The sequence below is a fragment of the Gadus chalcogrammus genome, chromosome 18 (assembly GCF_026213295.1).
Source record: "Gadus chalcogrammus isolate NIFS_2021 chromosome 18, NIFS_Gcha_1.0, whole genome shotgun sequence".
NCBI lineage: Eukaryota > Metazoa > Chordata > Actinopteri > Gadiformes > Gadidae > Gadus > Gadus chalcogrammus.
The window spans coordinates 1,005,098-1,031,664 of NC_079429.1; the positions used below are offsets into that span (position 1 = coordinate 1,005,098).

Below are 26,567 nucleotides of genomic sequence, written 5' to 3' on the forward strand. Positions count from 1 at the left end.
GCCCACTTTTTGAGCCACATTTAAAAAATGTGTGGCGGAATTTAAAAATCGTCCGGGATTTTATTAAAGCCTCATACATGTTCTCATTGAATTTGCGTTGCGTTTCTTTGGGTCGTTCGCAAAGTAGTTAGGCTACGCCCTCCCCTACTCAGTTCTGTTCGCTTTGCATTGGTGGAAGTGAGTAGGGGGCGTGGTTAAGTAGAGCCTTCAGATTGGACGGTTTGACTTACGCAGTTACCGTTGTGTATTTATTTTATTACCATTATTGTTTTATAGGGACAAACATTAACAAATTTCTCCCACAGGGGATTGATAACGTTCTATCTATTGAACAGAAAGAAACACTTGGTCATACTTTACATATTTTATCACAGCATTGGCCTACTGAATGACATAGATATATTTCCAGCATTGGACTGAATGACACATAAATATATAATTATGTTTTTGCACGTTTGCAACGTTTAAAAGTTCAGGGTATAAAGTTCAAGTATATGCCTCTACTTGTATTGCTTAAGCCAATAGCCTTTTGAGGCAATGTTTTTTCTGAATATTAGTGTTAAGGGCCAATAATGCTTACTATCATACGTTAGTTACCATGTCTGTGGACACATTTGTATTCAGGCACTAATTAGATTGACTTATGATGGTGTAGCCAAGCATGTTGTTTTATTGTTAATATTTCAATTTGTTTTTTATTGAAAATACTTTGTATAGATGCATTATCCCCAAACTTGTCATCGTAACACCTTTGACATTAACATGGCAGATACCTGTGTATTGTTTATCATATGCGGTAAGAGTGTAACATTTTCAACTCAGTTCCTTGGTAGCACCTACTTACAGTAAGAATCACTTCTGATGGAAAAAATGATGTGCATGAAAAACATTTTTCTTATCTATTGTTACTATTATATTGTTTAAAATGTACGCACATATTAAAAAAATATATAGCGCATAAAAAGTGGCTGGTAAAAAAGATGAGTGGCTGGTAGATTTTTAAATCTACCTGCCACAGTGGCTGGTGGGCAAAAAAGTTAATTTCCATCTCTGGTATATACACGCCGTCGACGACTAATGATGACGTCACAGGGTAGGGTTTGATGACGTCACAGGGTAGGGTTGTCCCATTTGTAGGGGATCGGTTAGGGGTAGCAATGAGCATGAGCTATGAGGGTAAGGGTTAGGGTTAGGGTTGAGATGTAGGGTTGAGACAGTGAGTAATGGAATGAGACTGAGCCCAAAAATCTAGACCTGGACCGGGATGAACCACCCATGGAAAGGGCCCTTGGAATGGACTGGTCCATAGATTCAGATTCCTTAAAGTTCCATGCTCACGTGAAAATCACCAGGTATCCTCTCGGTCTTAAGCTCGGTATACAAACCTTTTGGATTCCTGTCTTTGTTCATTCTTCTCTTAAACTTACCTGGGATGAAGAGTTTCCAGAAGATGTGGCAAACAGATGGTTCGCCTGGCTGTCTGATCTGAGCCAGTTTGCTAGCTTTTCTGTCAGGAGGTGCATCAAGCCAGAGTGTTTTGGTCCAGTAACGTCAGCACAACTTCATAATTTCTCAGACGCTAGCGAGAAGGGCTGCGGCGTCGTCACTTGCCTCCACGTCGAGAACAGCCACGGTCGAGTTCATTGCTCGTTTCTTCTAGGAAAAGCCAGAGTGACGCCGCTTAAATCATTCACAGTCACACGCTTCAAGCTCACCGCGGCTACCATTGCGGTGAAAATGGATACACTCATCAACCGAGAGCTTGGGATGGACCTTAAAGAGTCTGTGCTATGGACAGAAACCACCACGTGTGTCGACAATCAGAGAGAACACAAGGCCAGCACCATTAAGTATGTCAACACGGCTTCTTACCCAGCTGATCACGCGTCAAGAGGATTGAATGCAGAGCACTTCATAAAGTGTCAGAACTGGATTGAAGGTCCTGACTTCCTAGCCAAGAGTGAGTCTCACTGGCCTGTCCTATCAGAGTTCTCAAGAGAGATAAGTGAAGACGACACTGATGTGAAGCGTACGACCAGTGTGAACATTATAAAGACTGTTGACTCAAGCACAGACCCCCCCCCTTCAAGCTCACTCATCACTACTCCGACTGGCACAGTCTGTAGAAGGCGGTCGCCTGGATGTTGAGGCTGAAGGAGCTGCTTCGAAGTCTGAGCGTAACAAGGAAGACGTTTGAGTCTCAAGCCCAGTCTTCAGAAAGTCAAGATATGAAAATCAAGACGGTTGAGAACCATATGCAGAAATGGAGATCTACCTTGAAAGGAACCCGTTTGACTGTCAAGGACGTCAGAAGCGCAGAAACTGTGATCATTCAGTTCAGCCAAAGTCACACCTTCCATGAGGAGCTTCGCGCTCTGCAGAAAGGGGAAATGATCAAGAGAAGCAGTTCTATCATGAAACTGGATCCCTTCCTCCAAGATAGGGTTCTCCGGGTTGGTGGAAGATTGCACCAGGCAGCCTTGCCAGAACACACAAAGCATCCAGCTATCCTGGCCAAGGATCACCGCATCACGACCCTGATCATCAGGAACGCTCATGAGGAAATCGGACATGGAGGGAGAACCCATACCCTTGCTCGGCTGACTGTGTCAAGCTGTGTCAAGCTGCTGTGAGTGAACAGAAAATAGCGAGTCTACCACCTGATCGTCTACTGCCTGACCATCCACCGTTCACTAACGTCGGTGTACACTATTTCGGCCCCTTTCGGCCCTTTGCGTGGACCCGTGCAAGTCGAGCGTTATGGAGTCTTGTTTACATGCCTTACAGTCAGAGCAGTCGACATAGAAATCGCACACTCTCTCGACACCGACTCGTGTGTAAACGCAGTGGGGCGTTTCATAGCCAGAAGAGGACAAGGGGAGGTGATGAGAACCGATAACGGAACGAACCTGGTAGATACACAACACGAGATTCGCCGGGCGATGAGAGAATAGAACCAGTCTCAGATCTCTGAGGCTCTATTGCAAAGAGGAGTCACTTGGATCTTCAACCCGCCTGCCGGGTGGCACCACGGTGGTATCTGGGAGCGGCAGATAAGAACAGTCGGAAGATACTTACCAACCTTCTGAAGCTCCAGTCACTGAATGATGAACTGTGATGTGTGAAGTAGAAGCAGTGATCAACAGCAGAGCCCTTACCATTCATCTGATGACGTGGATGACCTCGAGCCACTGACGCCGAATCATCTTCTTCTGCTCAAGGGAAAACCAGCACTCCCTCCAGGTGTGTTTCAGAAGCAGGATCTATGTTCAAAACGAAGAGGGAGGCAGGTGCAGTATATCTCTGACAGCTTCTGCAAGCGCTGGTCCAGAGAATACTTGCCCCTACTTCAAGAAAGGCAGAAGTGTCTGGAGAAGAGGAGTAATGTGGGAGAGGGAGACATCGTACTAATCGTGGATGAGAGGGCTCCAAGATGGGCTACTTTCTCTCCATTGAAACCCACTCATATTTTTCTATCTCATAGGTCCCATGGGCTCTACCGGAAGGGGCGTTACTTCGCCCCTCTATACCGCAGACCCAGACCCAGCACTGAAGGGAAATTAAAATTGAGCAGAAGTACTTAGGCGGGCGGAGCCAGGCCAATGCAGCCCCGGATTTACTTTGAAATGTAATATTTATGTATATATGCATTTATTCGTTTTTTCTACAGCGAGTTCCCCCCAAGTTCGAGTTCTGCATGATACTTGAGTGACTGATTGCTGGGGGGCTCGGTGTGAATTTCCACAGCCAATCAGCATCTTGTATGCAGGACTAAAAACAAATATGCTTTCTGACGGGATTCGTCTGAAAGCGACCCAAACACAAACAACGCAGCAAAGCGTTTTCTGCCTTAAAGATGATGAACGAGTTTTACTGAACAGATTATTTATTGAAAGTGAATCAGCAGTGCAAAGTATACTCTGGATCGATACAAATACAGTCTTGTTTACCGTTTACATTTTAACATTACATTTTTCTTGAGGCAGAACGTTTTCTTTTTTATAAATAATTATCACATTTATTATTAACACACAAGATGAACCAAAAGCCCTTTTTAACATTATATACACAAACCAAACAGATTATACTATAATATAAGATAAGAACACTTGCAAATTGTCCATCGATCGGATGACCAAACCGAACCAGTTTTTAGTGGGACGGTGATCCTGAGTGGGGGTCCCCTGGTGCTTTGATGTCTGCAAACAGCAGGTGGTCGTGGAGAAGAAGAGGAACGGGCAGCTGGGTCACCGCCGGGCTCCTCATCAGCACGTCTGGACCCAGGTGGGCCCGCAGCCGCAGCCGACACAGGTGGAAGAGCGGGGGCACCCACTCTACAAGAACACACACACGGTTTGAACTCCACAAAGCAGCGATACACTGAGAGAGAGAAGTGGTGCGGAGGAGCGGTTGTGATGAGGAAGGTTAAACACACAAGGAAATCAATTTGAATTGGACAAAATCGCTAAATAATACTGTGTGTGTGTGTGCGTGTGTGTGTGTCTGTGTGTGTGTGTGCGTGTGTGTGTGTCTGTGTGTCTGTGTGTGTGTGTGTGTGTGTGTGTGTGTGTGTGTGTGTGTGCGCGTGTGCGTGTGTGTGTGTGTGCGTGTGTTGCGGTGCTGACCGAGGTGAGCGGGAGGCGTCCAGGTCTTCATCTTCTGCCGCTGCTCCAGGACGTCTCTCAGCGGCCGGCCCAGAGTGGACCGGTCCACCGTCTCTAGGAGGTAGGTGAGCGCCTCGCTGGGGGCTTCCTCCAGACTGGGGGGGGCAAAGCAGAGGGGTATAAACTATCACCAGAGCCTGGAGATATTAGACACTAGTGGACGGGGGGGCAAAGCAGAGGGGTATAAACTATCACCAGAGCCTGGAGACATTAGACACTAGTGGACGGGGGGGCAAAGCAGAGGGGTATAAACTATCACCAGAGCCTGGAGACATTAGACACTAGTGGACGGCCGATATTTGCGTTTTTAACGTGTATCGGCATCGACCGATTTTATTTTGACCGATTTTTTCACGGCAAGATCTACAGATGAATAAATGTTCCCGTTTTAAATTGAGACTTGTAACATTTGTTACATTCATCATTGTGTAATCTTTATGATGTAAATTGAGGGAGCAAAAGCAGTATCCAAATATCGGCTCAAGAAAGTCGGTATCAGCGTTTCGGTCATTGTCTAAGGCTGATGGAAAAAAAACGGTATCGGTATCAGACCTAAAAAATCCATATCGGTCGATCCCGATTAGACACTATGTCATAACTATCCTAAACCCAGCACCACTAGCAGACTGGTTTACATTAGATCTGATGACTCCCTCTCTATAGCCTGGAGACCAGACGAATCCTGCAAGCTCATGTTTCTCTGCAGATACGTTCTGGCTCCCCTCCCATAAAAAATGTTTTCTGCCCGGTACAAGATAGACCAACCAATCACAACCGTTTATCTAATATGAGGCGGGATAGTAAGATGACGATGCAGAAGGTTGCCTTGTAGGCATTTTCAACAACAACAAAGATGGCTGCCGCTGATGTAGAACTAGCCTTGCATCGCAAACTACACCACCCGTCTCTGTGTGGAAGAAAATGGGCTCCCTGTTCCTGCTCTAGGTTGAGTACAAGCTGTGGCTTTAGTTGTCCTTTGTTTGTGAATTTCTTCAAATAAAGTTTGACTGAATAAGAATCATTGGAGTCATTGAAGATTGGTCCATCAGGTCCCAAAGAAAAAAGGTGTTTCCCATCATGTAATAAACTGCCCTGGAAAGGATAAAAAAAAAATTGTAAAGACGAGCCTCTGGTACGCTGGTGGAGAGAGGTGGAGGAAGTCTTACAAGGCGGGCACCAGCAGAGCGTTGGGGTCCAGCCCGCTCTCCAGCAGGGCCGGGAGCCAGGAGCCCGCCTCCGTGGCGTCCTCCTCTGCCACGCTCACGAGCGCCTCCAGCTCCTCGCCGGACAGCAGGGGGCGGGCCCCGGGGCCCTTCCCCTGGTCCTCACACCTCTGGGCCAGCAGCAGGTCCAGCACGCACGGGTCCGATAGACTCAGCCTCCAGCACTCCTCCGTCAGGGGCGCCCCCGCCCGCATCAGGAGGCTCATGCACCGACTGGTGGGGGGGGGGGGGGGTATAAAAGTTTGAAAGATGTGTCTACCGACACCGTAGACCCGTTGAAATGCACCGTACACCACCGGAGTGGAGTGGGGAGAAGGCTGGCTGCTCAAATAATTAATAACAAAACACTGTTTCTTTTCACCTTACCTTGAAAAACGTGTCCTCAACAGTGATGACAGGTGTTAACTCTAAGTTTTCAAGGTGTATTCTAGTTTTACCTATGATTCAACTCTGGGTCGTCCACCATGTGGTACAGGACCAGGCCCAGCGGGGAATCTGCGTCGTAATCATACTCGTATTCCGTGTTTTCCCAGCCGGCCTGGAGCTCGGGGCTGAAGCCCTCCTTCAGCAGGACCTCCAGCATCTCGGGATTCTCCAGCACAAAGAACACGGGGCTCACCTCCCCCTCCCCGCTGCCCAGCCCCCGCCGCGTCACCGCCGCCAGCCGCCGCAGGATGCTGATTGGACGGAGGGAGACGGATAAAGGTCGGTCAGGGCCGTACCAGTGAGTACACACCAGTGATCACCATGCTTCATTCGGAGTGGGAATATCCAGAATCATGCACAACAATGTATAAAGTTTTCATTTTGGCTACATCTTGGAATGTTTCAAATATCCTGCTCTAAACATTGCCAAAATCTATAAAAGAATATATATCACGCATGACGGAAAAATGACCACAAACGACTGGTGTACTCCAGCACTTGTTAGCACCCCTACCTGGGTTTCATATTCAGTGAACATTGGAATCTCTGGGTTACTGACGTGGACTCACTTGACGTTGTCCCCTAAAGCGGCAGAATGGATGGCGAGCTGAGGCCCGTATTCGCGGGACTCCACATTTGGATCTGCTCCGTGTTTCAGCAGCGCATCGACGCATGGCTCCGACTGAGCCTCCGTGGCGGCCATCAGGGGAGTGCCGCCGTCCGTCGCTTGGATCTCAACGTTTGCGCCTTTTGTTAAGATAAGACAAAGTTTCACTCCAAAGTTTAGGGAACTTCTCCAAGGCGCTACTGGGACTCTTAATGGATATTAGAATATTTACAAAATAGCACCTAGAAGCTCTCACACTGCCCCAATTAACTCCAACATCCAACTTTAGCACGCAGACTGAAGTGACCCCCAAATTCTACCAATAGCGTATATAGTCGCCAACAAGAAACGTCCTACGACCAACCAACGGTCAGCGTGCTCTACCTGGTGATGGTGGTTAGCAGTGGTCAGATTACTTTTGTTGCCAAATTTATAGAATTGGTGTTGGCCAACATTCTGTAGTTGCATGTTGGGAGTTTTCGGAGGCAATTTGCACCTTAAGGGTGACAAGGGTGGTCTGGCCTTGATCGACTGCTGCCATAGGGAGATGTGAGCTCACCTGCAGCGGCCAACATCTCCAGACATTCGTGGTGACCGTGCTCAGCTGCTAGATATAAGGCCGTCTTCTGTTCCACGTTGCGAAGGTTGAGCGCACCAAAGCGTAACAGCATGGAAACTAGCTCACTAGAACCCTGAGAAGGTAATGGAGAGAGAGAGAGAGAGAGAGAGAGAGAGAGAGAGAGAGAGAGAGAGAGAGAGAGAGAGAGAGAGAGAGAGAGAGAGAGAGAGAGAGAGAGAGAGAGAGAGAGAGAGAGAGAGAGAGAGAGAGAGAGAGAGAGAGAGAGAGAGAGAGACCTTTTATAAACTGGTGGCTTGGTTATTCTACAACTTCTATGCAAGAAGTAGAATTTGCTTTTAGGCAAACTTAAACAAACTTCCAGCCCCTAGCTGGTGTTTAGAACCAAGAGGTCAGTAAGGGTGTGAGGTTCTACCTGAGCGGAGGCAAGGTGAAGGCAAGACTGCCCAGAGGCATCTGTTACATGGACTGCTCCCCCATTTCTAATGAGCGCCATGGCCGTCGCTGGTTTATCGTTTGAAACGGCTGTACACAGAGAAAAACAAACCCATCACATCAACACCCTCTCACAGCAACAAGCCAAGTGTTTAACTGTAGGAGCGCAGGCTAGGTCCTCACCGGCGAGGAGCGGCGTGAGGCCTGATGCGTCCTTGTCGTTTATGTTCGCGCCGGCGGTCGCCAGGAGCTTCACGATGTCCGTGTGGCCCTCGGCTGCGGCCATGAACACCGCGGTCTGGCCGTTGGTTGCCCGTGTGTTCACATACTCGATGTAGACGCCAGAGGCGGCTGTAAAAGGCATGATGACAACTTTAAATAAGGAAAGGCGATAGATACATAAGAACTTTATTTCATCCCCTATTTTTGGAATTCATTAGTTATAACACACACACACACACACACACACACACACACACACACACACACACACACACACACACACACACACACACACACACACACACACACACACACACACACACACACACACACACACACACACACACACACACTCAGTACTTGCCTGCCATGCTGAGGACCTCCCGGACGCAGCCCGTCTCGCCGGCCCGCGCGGCCTCGTGCAGCGGCGTGAGGCCGCGGTCGCTCCTTTCCTCTACGGAGCGATGGAGGAGTAACGTCCGGAGGAGATCTCTGTCCCCTCGGCGAGCAGCCGTGAACACACACCGACCTTCATCCATCTCCTGACTCAAATATAGCCTAAATTGCCTTATTTTTTCCTTTTTTCTCATTAACACACTGTGTTAAAAACACACACTACGCCTCGCACGGATCCACAATGCAATGGGGAATGCAATGGGGATCAGTCAACGGACGGAGGCAGTGGGCACGAGGCGTTAGTGTAAAAAGTTCCTGAAGTTAACGCTACGAACTCCGTGAGGAGGACGACTATGGTTTTTGTTTTGGCTTGTTTAGATTTAGCTGTTGGGACCGATCTCCACTAAAATGGATGAGAAACTAACATTGCTGCCTCCGCGTGACTGATTAGACAGGCACTAAGGCCGATTCCGAATCTCATTCCTTTGCTCCAAGGAAAATCTCAGCCCTACCCCTCGCTGTTGCGCGTTCACGCGCCGTGAAGCCGGCGCGTGAACGTAAGGGGCAGGGCTAACATCCCCTCAAAATTGAGATTTTCGATGGGCACACAAGCGCTTCAGTTCTGACTTGCTCCCACAATACCTTGCGAGAAAACGGAAAATCAAGAAATATCCTAGACAAGATGTAGGGCGAAAAGATGCGACAGGATTGGAAAAACACAAATGTAAGTGTTTTCTCTGTAATTAACTATTAATTATTTTATTAATTATAGTCTGCAGCCCGGCCGCGGACTCTCGTAAGATCTGGATATCATACGACATGAGCCCGGCAGCTCCCCGACCGCGGGCCGCCCATGTTAGTGTGACTCCATGTTAAAAATAAGCTTTATATTCATATATTATATTATATTAGTAATATTATATAAGTAATGTTATATATATCCCCTGCCAAGTAATGTAATAATTTGTTTTAAAAATGCTTAGAGAATGGTGGATCAATGTGAGTTCAATGTGAGAATGTGTGTTCTTTTTATAAACCGGTGTTAACCGGTATAAACCATTTGAGAAACATTCTCGGCGAGATGGCAGCAAGCGGGAAGGCACCGAGCCACAAATGTAAGTAATTCCTTCGTTAATAAGATAATACAATTCTGATAACCATTGCATTATCATAATGTAGTTTCAATGCATTATAGACATTCGTTATAACCAGATACATAACCACCGCGGGTTGAATTGTCATGCACTAATCGCTAGTTAGCGAATTAGCTTGCGATCTCCGCAACATGGATAGTTCCATGTCAACACTTGCCCTATTTTCATGTCCCATTTCGCCCATTCGATTGCATGTTTAGCGTGATATCCATTTATCCTACCAGGGTCTCCTCAGGAAGTGAGGACATTGATAACCTTCAGGACCACCAACAACGCAAAGTTTCTCCGGTGCAAAAGTGCGTCGAAATCACTTTGGGAGTGAGTAAAGTTGCTTTACCGCATACAACAGTCTTTTTTGTCTTTTTCATTCTATTAATATAACTAACCCTTAACTTTTTTTTATGACACAGGCAATTGGTAAAAGAACTGGGTTTGGAGGGACATGTAACCCTACAGCAGGCCTCAAAGAAGTGGGAGAACCTGAAGAAACGCTACAAGGTAATTGTCTAATTGTTTTGAGGAGATGCATAAGTTAATTTGACCATGATCTAAACCTTTTTTTCCAATCACAATTAACTGGAGGTGGTTTATCTTTGTTGCAGGACCTGAAGAGTCCCAAAACGGGATCCGGGACAGGTGGGGGCGAGGTGACTGCTGCCTCATGGCAGTTTTACGGGGATATGCATGAGGTGTTGGGGTCCAGGCCCTCCATAGACCCTGTGGTGGTAGTGGCCTCATTCAGTGAGGATCCCACAACAATGGTACGTTATCATATTAGCTACAATCACATTTGCCAAGTAATGCAAAATGAAGCATGAAATTGTATGATAATGGATATCATGGGAGAAAATTATTGAGCCTTTAAATAACATCTTGCCCAGATGTTTGATACCAGCGTGGAAAGAAGCCTTGTTGACAAAGGGCTCTGTTCACAGGGATTCCCTTTGTCATTCATAACCCCTTATTTATTGATTACGTCAGACATCACTAGGGTGACAGGATACCAAAGAGACAGTTATCCCTCAATGTTCAATGACCTCAGTCTACTTCTCAGTTTACTAAGATATAAAAGTAAAGTATATAAGGTAAGTATTGTTGCAATAGAGCCAAACGTTAAACACTTATCTGGCCTCCTTGAAGGCACGGTCAACGATTGCGTACATCCTGAGGTTCATTTACATGTCTCTCGGTCACATCATTTGCCTTTCAAAAGGTGAACGCGAACTGAACGTACATTTAAGGGGCCACTTAACAGGGGCATATGGCTCCAGAGAGTGTGGGACGAGGAGGGCTTTGTGAAAGACAAAAGGCCCCTCCTGCGGGTGCCTCATTTATTGTAATGTTAACGTCATTTAATTGTAATAAACTGGCAATACAGGGCAGGAAGATAAGTGTATGCTAAGTAAATGTGGAACGGTAGTGGGAAACACAAGAGGTGTCCGGTATCGAGGCCCATTGGTTCTTTGCACACAACTCAGGTTTTGTTACTTTATACAACTGGTCATTTCAAACCTAGTCCTTCTCGACCGCTCATATTGGAATATTAGATTGTGGGAATATACAGACCGCTTCATCGCACTTTTTGAGAGAATGGTGGAGAAGATGTGATTCTCCACCATTCTCTCAAAAAGCTGAGAGTGTGTGTGTGTGTGTATTTTTAGATGCGTGTGTGTGTATTTTTAGATGCGTGTGTGTATATTTTTAGATGTGTGTTTCAGTGTTTCTTCTAAAGTGTTATTGTTCTTAAAGGTTGGGTATGGAATTCGCTTTTTTGGCCATTTTTGCAAAATTACTTGAAATCCTTATCATAACCCACTTACAGCCACTGAGTTAGAAGTACTGACATGAAAATTAAACAAGTCAATCATCTGTGGAACGGGCAGGGCTCGAAAAACTGCAGCCAATCATTTGCATTGCCACCGAGTTGCATTGGACAGTCGTCAATCAAACGGTCGTACTGCACTCCCCCTCCCCCGCGCCCCGCGCGCGACCCCTTCGTGCAGTACTCGTGACCCAGAGCTCGTGACCCAGAGCAAGCTCCTGTTTGTTGTTATCCTGCGGTAGCTACTGGAACTAGTTAATCCACATTTGGACCTAGCAGTAGAAGACAATTTCCATGGCAGACAAGATGCCACCATCCCCACCACCACCACCACCGCCACCAGCAAAGAGAAGGAAAACTCTTTTTCAGAGAGTAATTGATAATAAAAACGCTGAAAGAGAAAAACTGTAATCAAGAATAATCCAAGGCGCTGCTTTCGAACGTTGGCGGCAACTGAAGGACGAGAAGGGTCTAAAAAACGATGCTTGTGTGGCGGTTGACCTAGTTTCAAAGTTTATACTGTTTATACTCGGTAATGCCGGTGTTGAGACGAGTTTATTACTCGTTGTGAAAATCTCCACACCGCGGCAACCCTAGTGAAACCAGGACTTCCAATACAATTATATGAAACAAACATACATTTTCTAAAAATAGCAATGATTTATGTGACCGTTTAATGTTTATAACATCTGGTGCACCGTGCAACCATAGCCGCGAGAACGTATTCTCAGCAGGGGGTGCTGGAAAAAAAAAACTCAGCCTGCACTAGACTCGCAACTCGTTACATTGATAAAAAAGATATATAGCAGCGCAGCTCAATTACACCAGTGCATGCGCGCACAGTTGAAAATCGATCGTTGTGTTCACTTCCTTCACACCATGGTTCAAATCCAGCTGCTCACAGAACAAGTTTAGCGCACCACCGCTACCCTCACACTTTTTCATATAACCTTTTTTCAGCACTAGGTCATATGAGCATTAAATAAATGCTGCGTCTCAAAATGCCTTGGACAGCAGCGAGGATGACTCGCTTTGCCACGGGCCGAAACAGTTCGGAGCGACCACAGCCAGAGCGAACACAGCGGGGCAGAGGAGTGTCAGGAATAGTCTTTGGTGTACACATCAGTACGGCCTATTTGCGCTACTGTTTAGTGGCAATGCAGTGTTTTATTCTATGCCTTTTTATTTTCGTATATTATTTCAATGAATACAATTTATTTATTCATAAAAACAAGATCTGGTCTTCAAATCTTTTTTCCAAATATAGGTCGTCTTACAATGGGGTTTGTGTTTATATTCGGACCAATACGGTACAGCGGGCGCTCACATGACGTTAAGCACTTCCTGGTGCATAATGTGACGCTTCAGAACCTAAAATCCCGTTTCTCCCCGTTGACACGACAACACATAACCGGCGTTTTCAGAAATCTCCACTTTGGCCGGAGTTTTTAGCAATGATCGTTTTCTGTGATAAGACAGGGCCTCGGACAGGGGGTGTTGCAGCACCCCCAGCACCCCTACTTTCCGCGGTACTGGGTGCAATTTACAGCTGAATGTAGTGCCATGTTGTTAAACGAAAATCTACGCTAGCCTGGCTCGCTCTCGCGCATCTCTGTTCGCGCTCGTGCATGATTGCGCGTCCAGGTACTTGGAATGGGTGGAGTCAGAGTCAGCGTTGAAGGAGAGGGGGTAGGACTATTTGAGTTGTGTATTTTCAAAATCTGCTGCCGTTTCGCAAATCGCATACCCAACCTTTAACCGATTATTATCTAATACCACCTTTAACATGTAGCTAAGTGACATTCAAAATAAAGGTATATTACGAGGGACAAATACTATTAAAAAAATCCTTTATTTAAACATGCCAATTACAAAATATACATACCATTTCAGGTTAAACATCTTTACAATGGGTCTTGCTCGTTGCCCGAGACAATGGCAGCCAGTGTTTCTCTTGTAACATTACCAAGGGTCTGGTTATCTGCTAGGGGGCCACGGGGAGGTTGGGGGTCAAGCATTTCTAGTTCAGCATCCGCATCTGGCTCTAGCATGTCGCCATTTTCAAGGCACACATTGTGGAGAAAGGCACAGGACGCAATAACAAGTGGGGCAAAAGACGGCCGAACCTCCAGGGCACGGAAAAGGGTCGACCTCCATCGGGTCTTCATCATTCCCAACGCCCGTTCAATGATGCTGCGCCCCCTTGAATGGCCCCTGTACCTCTCCACGAATGGGCTCTTTGTACGGGGTTATTAGGCAGATGGGCGTATTTAAACAGGGATAACCGCCATCACCCAGAAGAATGTAACTAGGGGGAGGGGACCGTTTTTCCGTGTAAAAACTGCTGTTTTTCATTATTCTTGTGTCATGAACTGACCCTGGGTAGCCAACAAATATATCAGGAAAGCGACCATCAGAATTACAAATGTCCTGCATATTTAACGAAAAGAACCCTTTGTAATTCAAATAGTCGATTCTGTGCAGTAGAGGGGGCGTGATCCTGACGTGGCAGCCATCTATCGCGCCCACAACATTGCCGAAGGCAGGGCTCCCTGAAATCTGGGCAAATCCTTGCCCAATTGCCTGAAGCTCTCCTGCGTGTGGGAAACAGATGGCTCGCTTCAGGTTGACCCATATGCTGTGTGCCACTCTGAGGACGATCCGATGGACTGTGGATCTTGGCACATTGAACACGCTGGATACAACCCGATACGAAAGTCCATGAGCCAGCCAGTACACATAGATGAGGACTTCGAGGTCCTGACCCCAACCATGGTCCATGTCCCTCCGTAGAAGCCTCTGCAGACATGCATGGCTCGTCTGCTGAGGCGGAAGTCCCGCTTCAGCTCAAGCTCGACGTTGAACCACAACCGCAGTATGGGCACGTTCTGATTCAGCTTGCAGTACTGCGGAGTGCGGACCCTCGGTCTGGAAAAGGAAATAAGTTCACATCATTTACTCTGAAAATGAGTTTTTATGACTTGCAACTGCGGGGAAAACAATTCCAGATATACATGGCGTTTCCTTCCCCATCCCCAAACGATCCAAATTGTTTGGAGATCGTTTGGGGGGGGGGGGGGGGGTGAACCAAAAATGCATTAGTAGTTACATACAATGCATGTGTCGCTATTCAGACAGTCTTTTTTCTTTAAATTGCATGATGTATTAAAACGGGGTTGAGCCAAGAAATTTACGTCAGTATTTGGCATGTTGTGGCTAGGATAACTACAACTAAACGCATGTAGAACGTCTGTTCTACATTCCTCAAACCGATCCACAAGCATTCCCATGTGTCGAAGACATCCTTGGTAAACTCTTCTTCTTCTTGGATTGCTCCGATTGGCGTTCAACCTCAGAAAGATGTTTAACACCCAAGCTAGAGAAAACACTGCAGCTGAAGAAGGCATTGTGAAATGAACCAGCGTCAAACTCGTCGCGTCTGTATATACGACGTCACAGGGTAGGGTTTGATGACGTCACAGGGTAGGGTTGTCCCATATGTAGGGGATCGGTTAGGGGTAGCAATGAGCATGAGCTATGAGGGTAAGGGTTAGGGTTAGGGTTGAGATGTAGGGTTGAGACAGTGAGCAATGGAATGAGACTGAGCCCAAAAATCTAGACCTGGACCGGGATGAACCACCCATGGAAAGGGCCCTTGGAATGGACTGGTGCATAGATTCAGATTCCTTAAAGTTCCATGCTCACGTGAAAATCACCAGGTATCCTCTCGGTCTTAAGCTCGGTATACGAACCTTTTGGATTCCTGTCTTTGTTCATTCTTCTCTTAAACTTACCTGGGATGAAGAGTTTCCAGAAGATGTGGCAAACAGATGGTTCGCCTGGCTGTCTGATCTGAGCCAGTTTGCTAGCTTTTCTGTCAGGACGTGCATCAAGCCAGAGTGTTTTGGTCCAGTAACGTCAGCACAACTTCATCATTTCTCCGACGCTAGCGAGAAGGGCTACGGCGTCGTCACTTGCCTCCACGTCGAGAACAGCCACGGTCGAGTTCATTGCTCGTTTCTTCTAGGAAAAGCCAGAGTGACGCCGCTTAAATCATTCACAGTCACACGCTTCAAGCTCACCGCGGCAACCATTGCGGTGAAAGTGGATACACTCATCAAGCGAGAGCTTGGGATGGACCTTAAAGAGTCTGTGCTATCGACAGAAACCACCACGTGTGTCGACAATCAGAGAGAACACAAGGCCAGCACCATTAAGTATGTCAACACGGCTTCTTACCCAGCTGATCACGCATCAAGAGGATTGAATGCAGAGCACTTCATCAAGTGTCAGAACTGGATTGAAGGTCCTGACTTCCTAGCCAAGAGTGAGTCTCACTGGCCTGTCCTATCAGAGTTCTCAAGAGAGATAAGTGAAGACGACACTGATGTGAAGCGTACGACCAGTGTGAACATTATAAAGACTGTCGACTCAAGCACAGACCCCCTTCAAGCTCACTCTTCACTACTCCGACTGGCACAGTCTGTAGAAGGCGGTCGCCTGGATGTTGAGGCTGAAGGAGCTGCTTCGAAGTCTGAGCGTAACAAGGAAGACGTTTGAGTCTCAAGCCCAGTCTTCAGAAAGTCAAGATATGAAAATCAAGACAGTTGAGAACCATATGCAGAAATGGAGATCTACCTTGAAAGGAACCCGTTTGTCTGCCAAGGATCTCAGAAGAGCATAAACTGTGATCATTGAGTTCAGCCAAAGTCACACCTTCCATGAGGAGCAGGATCTATATTCAAAACAAAGAGGGAGGCAGGTGCAGTATATCTCTGACAGCTTCTGGAAGCGCTGATCCAGAGAATAATTGCCCCTACTTCAAGAAAGGCAGAAGTGTCTGGAGAAGAGGAGTAATGTGGGAGAGGGAGACATCGTACTAATCGTGGATGAGAGGGCTCCAAGATGGGCTACTTTGTCTCCATTGAAACCCACTCATATTTTTCTATCTCATAGGTCCCATGGGCTCTACCGGAAGGGGCGTTACTTCGTCCCTCTATACCGCAGACCCAGACCCAGTACTGAAGGGAAATTAAAATTGAGCAGAAGTACTTAGGCGGGCGGAGCCAATGGAACCAATGCAGCCCCGGATTTACTTTGAAATGTAATATTTATGTATATATGCATTTATTAGTTTTTTCTACAGCGAGTTCCCCCCAAGTTCGAGTTCTGCGTGATACTTGAGTGACTGGGTGGCTCGGTGTGAATTTCCACAGCCAATCAGCATCTTGTATGCAGGACTAAAAACAAATATGCTTTCTGACGGAATCCGTCTGAAAGCGACCCAAACACAAACAACGCAGCAAAGCGTTTTCTGCCTTAAAGATGATGAACGAGTTTTACTGAACAGATTATTTATTGAAAGTGAATCAGCAGTGCAAAGTATACTCTGGATCGATAGAAATACAGTCCTGTTTATCGTTTACATTTTAACATTACATTTTTCTTGAGGCAGAACGTTTTCTTTTTTATAAATAATTATCACATTTATTATTAACACACAAGATGAACCAAAAGCCCTTTTTAACATTATATACACAAACCCAACAGATTACACTATATTATAAGATAAGAACACTTCGATCGGATAACCAAACCGGACCGAACCAGTTTTTAGTCGGACGGTGATCCTGAGTGGGGGTCCCCTGGTGCTTTGATGTCTGCAAACAGCAGGTGGTCGTGGAGAAGAAGAGGAACGGGCAGCTGGGTCACCGCCAGGCTCCTCATCAGCACGTCTGGACCCAGGTGGGGCCCGCAGCCGCAGCCGACACAGGTGGAAGAGCGGGGGCACCCACTCTACAAGAACACACACACGGTTTGAACTCCACAAAGCAGCGATACACTGAGAGAGAGAAGTGGTGCGGAGGAGCGGTTGTGATGAGGAAGGTTAAACACACAAGGAAATCAATTTGAATTGGACAAAATTGCTAAATAATACTGTGTGTGTGTGCGTGTGTGTGTGTGTGTGTGTGTGTGTGTGTGTGTGTGTGTGTGTGTGTGTGTGTGTGTGTGTGTGTGTGTGTGTGTGTGGTGTGCGTGTGCGTGTGCGTGTGCGGTGCGTGTGTTGCGGTGCTGACCGAGGTGAGCGGGAGGCGTCCAGGTCTTCATCTTCTGCCGCTGCTCCAGGACGTCTCTCAGCAGCCGGCCCAGAGTGGACCGGTCCACCATCTCTAGGAGGTAGGTGAGCGCCTCGCTGGGGGCTTCCTCCAGACTGGGGGGGGCAAAGCAGAGGGGTATAAACTATCACCAGAGCCTGGAGATATTAGACACTAGTGTACGGCCGATATCTGCGTTTTTAACGTGTATCGGCATCGGCCGATTTTATTTTGACCGATTTTTTCACGGCAAGATCTACAGATGATTCAATAAATGTTCCTGTTTTAAATTGAGACTTGTAACATTTGTTACATCATCATTATTGTGTAATCTTTATGATGTAAATTGAGGGAGCAAAAGCAGTATCCAAATATCGGCTCAAGAAAATCGGTATCGGCGTTTCGGTCATCGGCTAAGGCTGATGGAAAAAAAACGGTATCGTATCGGACCTAAAAAATCCATATCGGTCGATCCCGATTAGACACTATAGCTGTGTTCGAAATCGTTCCCTATACACTCGTTCCCTATTCCCTATATAGTGTATATGATTTAGTGCACTATATAGGGAATAGGGAACGAGAATTCGGACACTACGCTGAATATTTCTAAACGTCATTTGCGTCAGTAAATGCGCCGGGTATTTGTGTGACGCAGACAGATGCGCCCACATCCTGTAAACATACCAGGCACTCACGAGGAAAGCTGGAGGTTGTATTGATGTTGAATGTTAAATATTCTATGTTAAATCCCAAATAAATTGTTGACATTTCTAAACGAAAGCCGGAGACTCCATCATTAAATGTATTAGTTTTCTCGCGGTTATTCAGCTTCTTCTTCTCCTCCGGAAAAAACAGCCGCATTGCATTGTGGTATACGGGAGTAACATAGGGAACATCGTATGTACCCTATTTTAAGTCTACTATATAGTGCCCTATATAGTGGACCACTGAGATTTCGAACACCCTACAAAATGGCGTGCACCCTATTTAGTGCACTACATCCATGATAGGGAACGATTTCGAACACAGCTAATGTCATAACTATCCTAAACCCAGCACCACTAGCAGACTGGTTTACATTAGATCTGATGACTCCCTCTCTATAGCCTGGAGACCAGACGAATCCTGCAAGCTCATGTTTCTCTGCAGATACGTTCTGGCTCCCCTCCCATAAAAAATGTTTTCTGCCCGGTACAAGATAGACCAACCAATCACAACCGTTTATCTAATATGAGGCGGGATAGTGCGATGACAATGCAGAAGGTTGCCTTGTAGGCATTTTCAACAACAAAGATGGCTGCCGCTGATGTAGAACTAGCCTTGCATCGCAAACTACTCCACCCGTCTCTGTGTGGAAGAAAATGGGCTCCCTGTTCCTGCTCTAGGTTGAGTACAAGCTGTGGCTTTAGTTGTCCTTTGTTGTGAATTTTTTTTAAATAAAGTTTGACTGAATAAGAATCATTGGAGTCATTGAAGATTGGTCCGTCAGGTCCCAAAGAAAAAAGGTGTTTCCCATCATGTAATAAAACTGCCCTGGAAAGGATCAAAAAAGCCCCTTGTAAGACGAGCCTCTGGTACGCTGGTGGAGAGAGGGGAGGAAGTCTTACAAGGCGGGCACCAGCAGAGCGTTGGGGTCCAGCCCACTCTCCAGCAAGGCCGGGAGCCAGGAGCCGCCTCCGTGGCGTCCTCCTCTGCCACGCTCACGAGCGCCTCCAGCTCCTCGCCGGACAGCAGGGGGCGGGGCCCCGGGGCCCTTCCCCTGGTCCTCACACCTCTGGGCCAGCAGCAGGTCCAGCACGCACGGTCCGATAGACTCAACCGCCAGCACTCCTCTGTCAGGGGCGCCCCCGCCTGCATCAGGAGGCTCATGCACCGACTGGTGGGGGGGGGGGGGGGGGTATAAAAGTTTGAAAGATGTGTCTACCGACACCGTAGACCGGTTGAAATGCACCGTACACCACCGGAGTGGAGTGGGGAGAAGGCTGGCTTCTCAAATAATTAATAACAAAACACTGTTTCTTTTCGCCTTACCTTGAAAAACGTGTCCTCAACAGTGATGACAGGTGTTAACTCTAAGTTTTCAAGGTGTATTCTAGTTTTTTACCTATGATTCAACCCTGGCTCGGCCACCATGTAGTACAGGACCAGGCCCAGCGGGGAATCTGCGTCGTAATCATGCTCGTATTCCCAGTTTTCCCAGCCGGCCTGGGGCTCGGGGCTGAAGCCCTCCTTCAGCAGGACCTCCAGCATCTCGGGCTTCTCCAGCACAAAGAACACGGGGCTCAACCTCCCCCTCCCCGCTGCCCAGCCCCCGCCGCGTCACCGCCGCCAGCCGCCGCAGGATGCTGATTGGACGGAGGGAGACGGATAAAGGTCGGTCAGGGGCCGTACCAGTGAGTACACACCCAGTGATCACCATGGTTCATATCGGAGTGGGAATATCCAGAATCATGCACAACAATGTATAAAGTTTTCATTTGGCTACATCTTGGAATGTTTCAATATCCTGCTCTAAACATTGCCAAAATCTATAACAGAATATATATCACGCATGACGGAAAAATGACCACAAACGACTGGTGTACTCCAGCACTGTGTTAGCACCCCTACCTGGGTTTCATATTCAGTGGACATTGGAATCTCTGGGTTACTGACGTGGACTCACTTGACGTTGTCCCCCCCAGCGGCAGCATGGATGGCGAGCGGAGGCCAGTATTCGCGGCACTCCAACATTTGGATCTGCTCCGTGTTTCAGCAGCGCATCGACGCATGGCTCCGACTGAGCCTCCGTGGCGGCCAAACAGGGGAGTGCCCCCGTCCATCGCTTGGATCTCAACGTTTGCGCCTTTTGTTAACAAAGTTTCAATCCAAAGTTTAGGGAACTCTCTCCAGGTGCTACTGAGACGCTAATGGATATTAGAAGTATTTACAAAATAGTATCTAGAAGCTCTCACACTGCACCAATTAACTCCACATCCAACTTTAGCACGCAGCCCGAAGTGACCCCCAAATTCTAACCAATAGCTGTATATAGTCGGCCAACAAGAAAACGTCCTACGACCAACCAACGGTCAGCGTGCTCTACCTGGTGATGGTGGTTAGCAGTGGTCAGATTACTTTTGCTTGCCGAACGTATAGAATTGGTGTTGGCTACCATTCTGTAGTTGCTGTTGGGAGTTATCGGAGGCAATTTGCACCTTAGAGGGTGACAAGAGTGGTCTGGCCTTGATGGTACTTCTGGCCATAGGGGAGATGTGAGCTCACCTGCATCGGCCAACATCTCCAGACATTCGTGGTGACCGTGCTCAGGCTGCTAGAATAATAGGCCGTCTTCTGTTCCACGTTGCGAAGGTTGAGCGCACCAAAGCGTAACAGCATGGAACTAGCTCACTAGAACCCTGAGATGGTAATGGGGGAGAGAGAGAGAGAGAGAGAGAGAGAGAGAGAGAGAGGAGAGAGAGAGAGAGAGAGAGAGAGAGAGAGAGGAGAGGAGATGAGAGAGATGAGAGAGGAGAGGAGAGGAGATGAGAGAGATGAGAGAGGAGAGAGAGAGAGATGAGAGAGGAGAGATAGAGAGAGGAGAGAGAGAGAGAGAGACCTTTTATAAACTGGTGGCTTGGTTATTCTACAACTTCTTTGCAAGAAGTAGAATTTGCTTTTAGACAAGCTTAAACAAACTTCCAGCCCCTAGCTGGTGATTAGAAACAAGAGGGCAGTAAGGGTGGTGAGGTTCTAACCTGAGCGGAGGCAAGTGAATGCAAGACTGCCCAGAGGCATCTGTTACATGGACTGCTTCCCCCCTTTCTAATGAGCGCCATGGCCGTCGCTGGTTTATCGTTTGAAACGGCTGTACACAGAGAAAAACAAAACCATCACATCAACACCCTCCCGCAGCAACAAGCCAAGTGTTTAACTGTAGGAGCGCAGGCTAGGTCCTCACCGGCGAGGAGCGGCGTGAGGCCTGATGCGTCCTTGACGTTTATGTTTCGGCGCCGGCGGTCGCCAGGAGCTTCACGATGTCCGTGTGGCCCTCGGCTGCGGCCATGAACACCGCTGTCTGGCCGTTGGTTGCCCGTGTGTTCACATACTTGATGAAGACGCCAGAGGCGGCTGTAAAGGCATGATGACAACTTTAATTAAGGAAAGGCGATAGATACATAAGAACTTTATTTCATCCCCTATATAACACACACACACACACACACACACACACACACACACACACACACACACACACACACACACACACACACACACACACACACACACACACACACACACACACACACACACACACACACACACACACACACACACACACACACACACACACACACACAGAGACAGACAGTACTCAGTACTTGCCTGCCATGCTGAGGACCTCCCGGACGCAGCCCGTCTCGCCGGCCCGCGCGGCCTCGTGCAGCGGCGTGAGGCCGTGGTCGCTCCTTTCCTTTACGGAGCGATTGAGGAGTAACGTCCGGAGGAGATCTCTGTCCCCTCGGCGAGCAGCCGTGAACACACACCGACCTCCATCCATCTCCTGACTCAAATATAGCCTTTCCAATATTGCCTTTCCCCCCTCCCCCCCTTTTTCTTTTAAACACACTGTCTTAAAAACACACACGAAGTGTTACAAGTTGCTGAAGTTAACGCTCGAACTCCGTGAGGAGGACGACTATGGTTTTTGTTTTGGCTTGTTTAGATTTAGCTGTTGGGACCGATGACCACAAAAATGAAAGAGAAACTAACATTGTTGCTTCCGCGTGACTGATTGGAAAGGTAGCACACGTTCTGTTTCTCTGAAACACAAATCCTGGGGGACAGTTTCACCTAGTGGGGATTTACAGCATTACAGCGGGCGACAGAACGCAACTAGTTAACATGATGAAAAGTATGTCTTACCAGTATAATCCACGCATGAAATAACGCCTTATGACATGAAAACAAAATCTAAACTTGCAGAGTCGTTTTGAATTTGAATATCTAATAAGTATCATCAATGTCCATTAATAAGCACAGAATGCATATTAATCATAACATGAAGGTTTTAACTTAGCGTCGACCTGCTGCTGCTGTTGCTCGTCTCTAAATGGCTCTGACTGATTGGATATCAATGATCGTTGTTGTTCTAAACCATATCATGTTATAATGGCTAACTGATCGTTGTTGTTCCAAACCATATGTTATGACGGCTCTTGTTATCATCAAAATCACAACCAACATGGAGAAGTCCTATTTGTCGGTGAATGAGAATTACCTGATTGCTTTAAAAAAAGTCTTATGTCTTAAACATGTCTTTTTAAAAAAAAAACGTTGGCTCCCACTCATAGATGTTTTTAAACCCCCTTTTAATTTTTATTTTTGCTTTTAACCTGTAGCCCTTTGAGATCTTCGGACGAAGTTTAGAAAACTGTGTTTAGCAATCGAATAGAAAATAACTTTGTTCTCCCGGTTATTGACTCGGATAGAAAAAGACTGAAAACAGTATTTTTTTAATAAACTCCCGGTACGCTCACTAAGTTGTTGATGCTTCGTTTTATAAAAATAAAAATATTTTAATAAAATAGGAGGTGCAAACTATTAATTATTAGTGAGGTGTGGGTTGTTAGTACCTCATAGTAGGACAGGTCTACATTGGTCTTGGGCCTGTGGGTCCCATAACTCGGAAGCTATTGAGCAAAAAGCTGTTTTCCATAGAAAAAGAATGGCCGAATATCTGTTGAATATCTGTCTCGGTCTGTTGAAAAGGAGACAATGCAATGTGAATGTGAAAAGGAACCGCACCAAACCAAAAACTAAACGTTGCGTTTTGGTCCGGACCATAAGGATCGAACTAAGGACTTTCCTGGTGTGAATAGGCCCTAAATGAGCCTCCATGAGTCCGGTCTCATGGCAGCGTCTGGCTGCAGCAGAGATGGAGCTGGAGGAGGAGAGGAAAGAGCAGGAAGAGAAAGGAAAGGAAACATTCTTAACAACCTGGAGACCGTTGCTCTGAGAAACCAGGTAGGCCTAAATAATATTTATTCTTCATGTTAAGTGAATTAAAATATAGGCAAATATATTCTGAATGGTAACAAATTACAAAATAATGCTGCGTACCCTGGCTTATCAGACAAAGTCCAGTTTCTGTTTCATGTGCCAAAGGATGAGGATGAGAAGCACGCTGTGCAGACTGAAATGGATTCATTCATTACTTTCGAACACACACATGCTCATACTTTAGAGTGGTCAGTAGCTTATTGAGTTCCATTCCAGTTATGGCTTAATTTTATCATTTTGGTCGCATAATTATATTCATGTGTCAACTGTCCACAGACTCCTCTCCTACTTTGTTTTGACCACAGGTGTCAGCCCTAAAGTTCGACATTGCTAGTAGGAGGGACATTGCTAGTAGTCATGTGTCTACTCTAAAGTATAATTCATAACTTGTAGGCTACTTGTGCCTACATAGATTGGAAGCTAGAGGTTGATGCACACAGATGCATGACTCACGATAGTGTTAGTTTCAAGAACAAGTTGAAAGGATTCTACAGATCTCTATATAATGTCCCTTAAATTCATTATATTCCGATTCATGATCCGGTTATCATTCTCCCTTCCTCAACATAATATTCCATCCATTCTTTCCCGGTTCTGACTCATGGACAGAGCCGTTTTCGCCCGTGTGAAAACGATTTTTTCCCCTCATTGCAAAAACGCACCTATAGAAACGCTACATATTCAAGGCTTATGTGGCGCTGGTTCTCCACCAAAAGAAAGAAGTGATTTTAGCCAGTCAAAGTTAATACAACAACAACTGCGTTGCCCACTGCCTCAGTGTCTGTCCTTTCTGGGTCCTCCTCTTCTAGAGTGAGATGGGGGGACAGCTCCGCCTCCGGGAGGAGACCCTGGCCCTGCCGGGGCAGCTCGTCTCTCCGGGGGGTCTGGGGCCTGGGGCGGGGTATGTCGGCGGGGGCTGACGGCCCCAAGCTGAAGCAGGCGGTGGGTGACATCGCCAGCCTGACCCGGGTCAAGCAGCAGCCCATCGCCATGGGTACGGGCTCCGTGCCAAGCTCCAAACATCCGGACCAGAGGGTACGATACTCAACACACACCTTGCTCCAACATCTGGATTCAACTAGACAGTATTCCAACGTCTGGACTAGACGCTTGGGTCTGCAAAATAATGACAATCTCGATAATCACATTGATAATTGGGATTATACATTGGGATTATTACTATTATTTACTGCTATTCACAGGTTTTCACAGATTATCGATTCAATTCATAACCTGGGGGGCCCACTGTATATAAAACAACTATATTAGTAAAGCAATGGCTGAGTTGTAACTGTTCATATATTTTTGTTCCCTTTCACGATTAACTTATTGCAGGGGCCAGAATCGTATTATTTAACTCCTGATATGGAATAATGATTTCCCTATGATGAGACCTGTAACGTACCGCTTGGTCCTCCAGGGACAGAGGGGCCAGGCTCTGCCAGAGCAAAGGAGTCCCAAACTGGGGAGAGAGAGAGAGGGGGGAGCTGGACCGCCCGCCCTCCCTGGAGGAGCTGGAGAAGAGGAAGTCCTGTCCAGGGCGCAATTTGCTTGTGGGTGCTTGTGTTTTGGGCGGGGGCGGGGGCACAACATTTGCACCGGGGCCAATCACCATGATGTTACGCTGCTGCTAAGAGTGTTTTCATCAGAGTATTGTTTGGTTAAACTCATAAGTGTTTTCATTAAGTTTCATACAATAAATTATTCTGTGTAGCAGCACTTTGCATTTTGCCGACTTCAAGGCCTAACTTTGTACTGCAAAGAAATCTTTTTATTTGAAATAAGATATACATCGCTTCGAGGTTATTTTCTATGAAACAATGTATTTCTATACCTCCACCCTTGCACATATTATTCTCGACTCTCCTGGGTCGTCCTTGTTCTCTATGGCCACCGGGGGGCACTGTGTACTGAAGTGTGGGTGTGCTTGCGTGTGTGCGCCAACCCGGAGAGCAGTACGCTCAGAGGGCGTTTATCATAAGTTATAACGAAAATAAAAAAGCCAACCATCAACCAGAACTACATTTGAGTGTACAATAAAAGGCATACATGTATACAAGTGCATTATTTTGTGAGTTTGTCCCATCTTTGTTGTCTGCTGCTCCTTTTTAGAGGTTGAGTAGCATGGACATCCCTCCGGAACTGTGCGGCGGTGGTGACACCGGATCCCAGCCGCCCTCCAGCTCCTCCTGCCCCCTGCTGTCGTCAGTAGCGACAGAGGGATCTCTGAAGGAGATGTGGCAGATGCTGGACCGGGACCTCAGCCCCTCTCTTCTCACTGAAGGTACCTGGTGATCAGACGCTCACCTGGTGCTCAGACGCTCACCTGTCTGCCCACATCCTTGTTCAATTACTGGTTTTCATTCCAAACATGAATTTCTTATCTTTTTCATATATATAGTGTATATATATATATACAGAGAGAGATAAATCTCTCTCTCTCTCTCTCTCTCTCTCTCTCTCTCTCTCTCTCTCTCTCTCTCTCTCTCTCTCTCTCTCTCTAATCTCTATATCTCTCTATATATATATATATATATATATATATATATATATATATATATATATATATATACTGTAGGCCTATATATATTTATCTGGATAGAGATATATTACCGGAGTATAATTCTAGTATTTGTGTATTTATCTGATTTGTTTCAACATTGCCCCAGCCCGATTTCAAAGGGACATTTTTCATATTATGAAATCAATCGTTTTGTGTGTCTTGTGCCACACACCCTATCAGAACATTATGCAGTAAAGAAGAAGGTCAAGGCTTTTTTTATTCTGAGATGCCAAATACCCGTGATGGTTGCCTAATGTGTGTGTGGTTGCACACACCATGTCAGGGTCTAAAAGATGACCTTCTGGGGAACACTTTCCCAACCAGATCAGAACGGGGATCAG

General features: G+C 46.7%; 2 protein-coding genes across 2 annotated transcripts; both read right to left on the reverse strand.

Annotated features, from left to right (window-relative positions):
- Positions 1-3,733: 3,733 nt before the first annotated feature.
- Positions 3,734-8,722, reverse strand: LOC130371710 (ankyrin repeat and SOCS box protein 3-like). The gene is made up of 9 exons (XM_056577568.1): positions 8,519-8,722; positions 8,116-8,283; positions 7,913-8,022; positions 7,480-7,612; positions 6,883-7,060; positions 6,325-6,564; positions 5,831-6,100; positions 4,626-4,759; positions 3,734-4,334 (listed from the first exon to the last, which is right to left on the reverse strand). Exons 1-9 carry the CDS (start codon positions 8,691-8,693, stop codon positions 4,153-4,155), a joined length of 1,590 nt encoding a protein of 529 aa, XP_056433543.1. The 5' UTR covers positions 8,694-8,722; the 3' UTR covers positions 3,734-4,152.
- An 8,142-nt stretch (positions 8,723-16,864) lies between these two features.
- LOC130371711 (uncharacterized) lies at positions 16,865-19,894 on the reverse strand. The gene is made up of 5 exons (XM_056577570.1): positions 19,726-19,894; positions 19,366-19,497; positions 19,229-19,312; positions 17,604-17,737; positions 16,865-17,322 (listed from the first exon to the last, which is right to left on the reverse strand). The coding sequence occupies exons 1-5, from the start codon at positions 19,869-19,871 to the stop codon at positions 17,078-17,080; spliced, it is 741 nt and encodes a 246-aa protein (XP_056433545.1). The 5' UTR covers positions 19,872-19,894; the 3' UTR covers positions 16,865-17,077.
- Positions 19,895-26,567: the final 6,673 nt, after the last annotated feature.

Excerpts from the sequence above, each read along its gene's own strand:
- LOC130371710 (XM_056577568.1), bottom strand. The coding sequence starts at position 8,693 with ATGGATGAAGGTCGGTGTGTGTTCACGGCTGCTCGCCGAGGGGACAGA. Across the intron at positions 6,565-6,882 it reads GCTTTAGGGGACAACGTCAA|CATCCTGCGGCGGCTGGCGG; the intron begins GTGAGTCCACGT and ends CCGTCCAATCAG. Across the intron at positions 4,760-5,830 it reads GCTCTGCTGGTGCCCGCCTT|TCTGGAGGAAGCCCCCAGCG; the intron begins GTAAGACTTCCT and ends TGCCCCCCCCAG.
- LOC130371711 (XM_056577570.1), bottom strand. The coding sequence starts at position 19,871 with ATGCTGGAGGTCCTGCTGAAGGAGGGCTTCAGCCCCGAGCCCCAGGCC. Across the intron at positions 17,738-19,228 it reads GCTCTGCTGGTGCCCGCCTT|TCTGGAGGAAGCCCCCAGCG; the intron begins GTAAGACTTCCT and ends TGCCCCCCCCAG. Across the intron at positions 17,323-17,603 it reads GACGCCTCCCGCTCACCTCG|AGTGGGTGCCCCCGCTCTTC; the intron begins GTCAGCACCGCA and ends GTGTTCTTGTAG.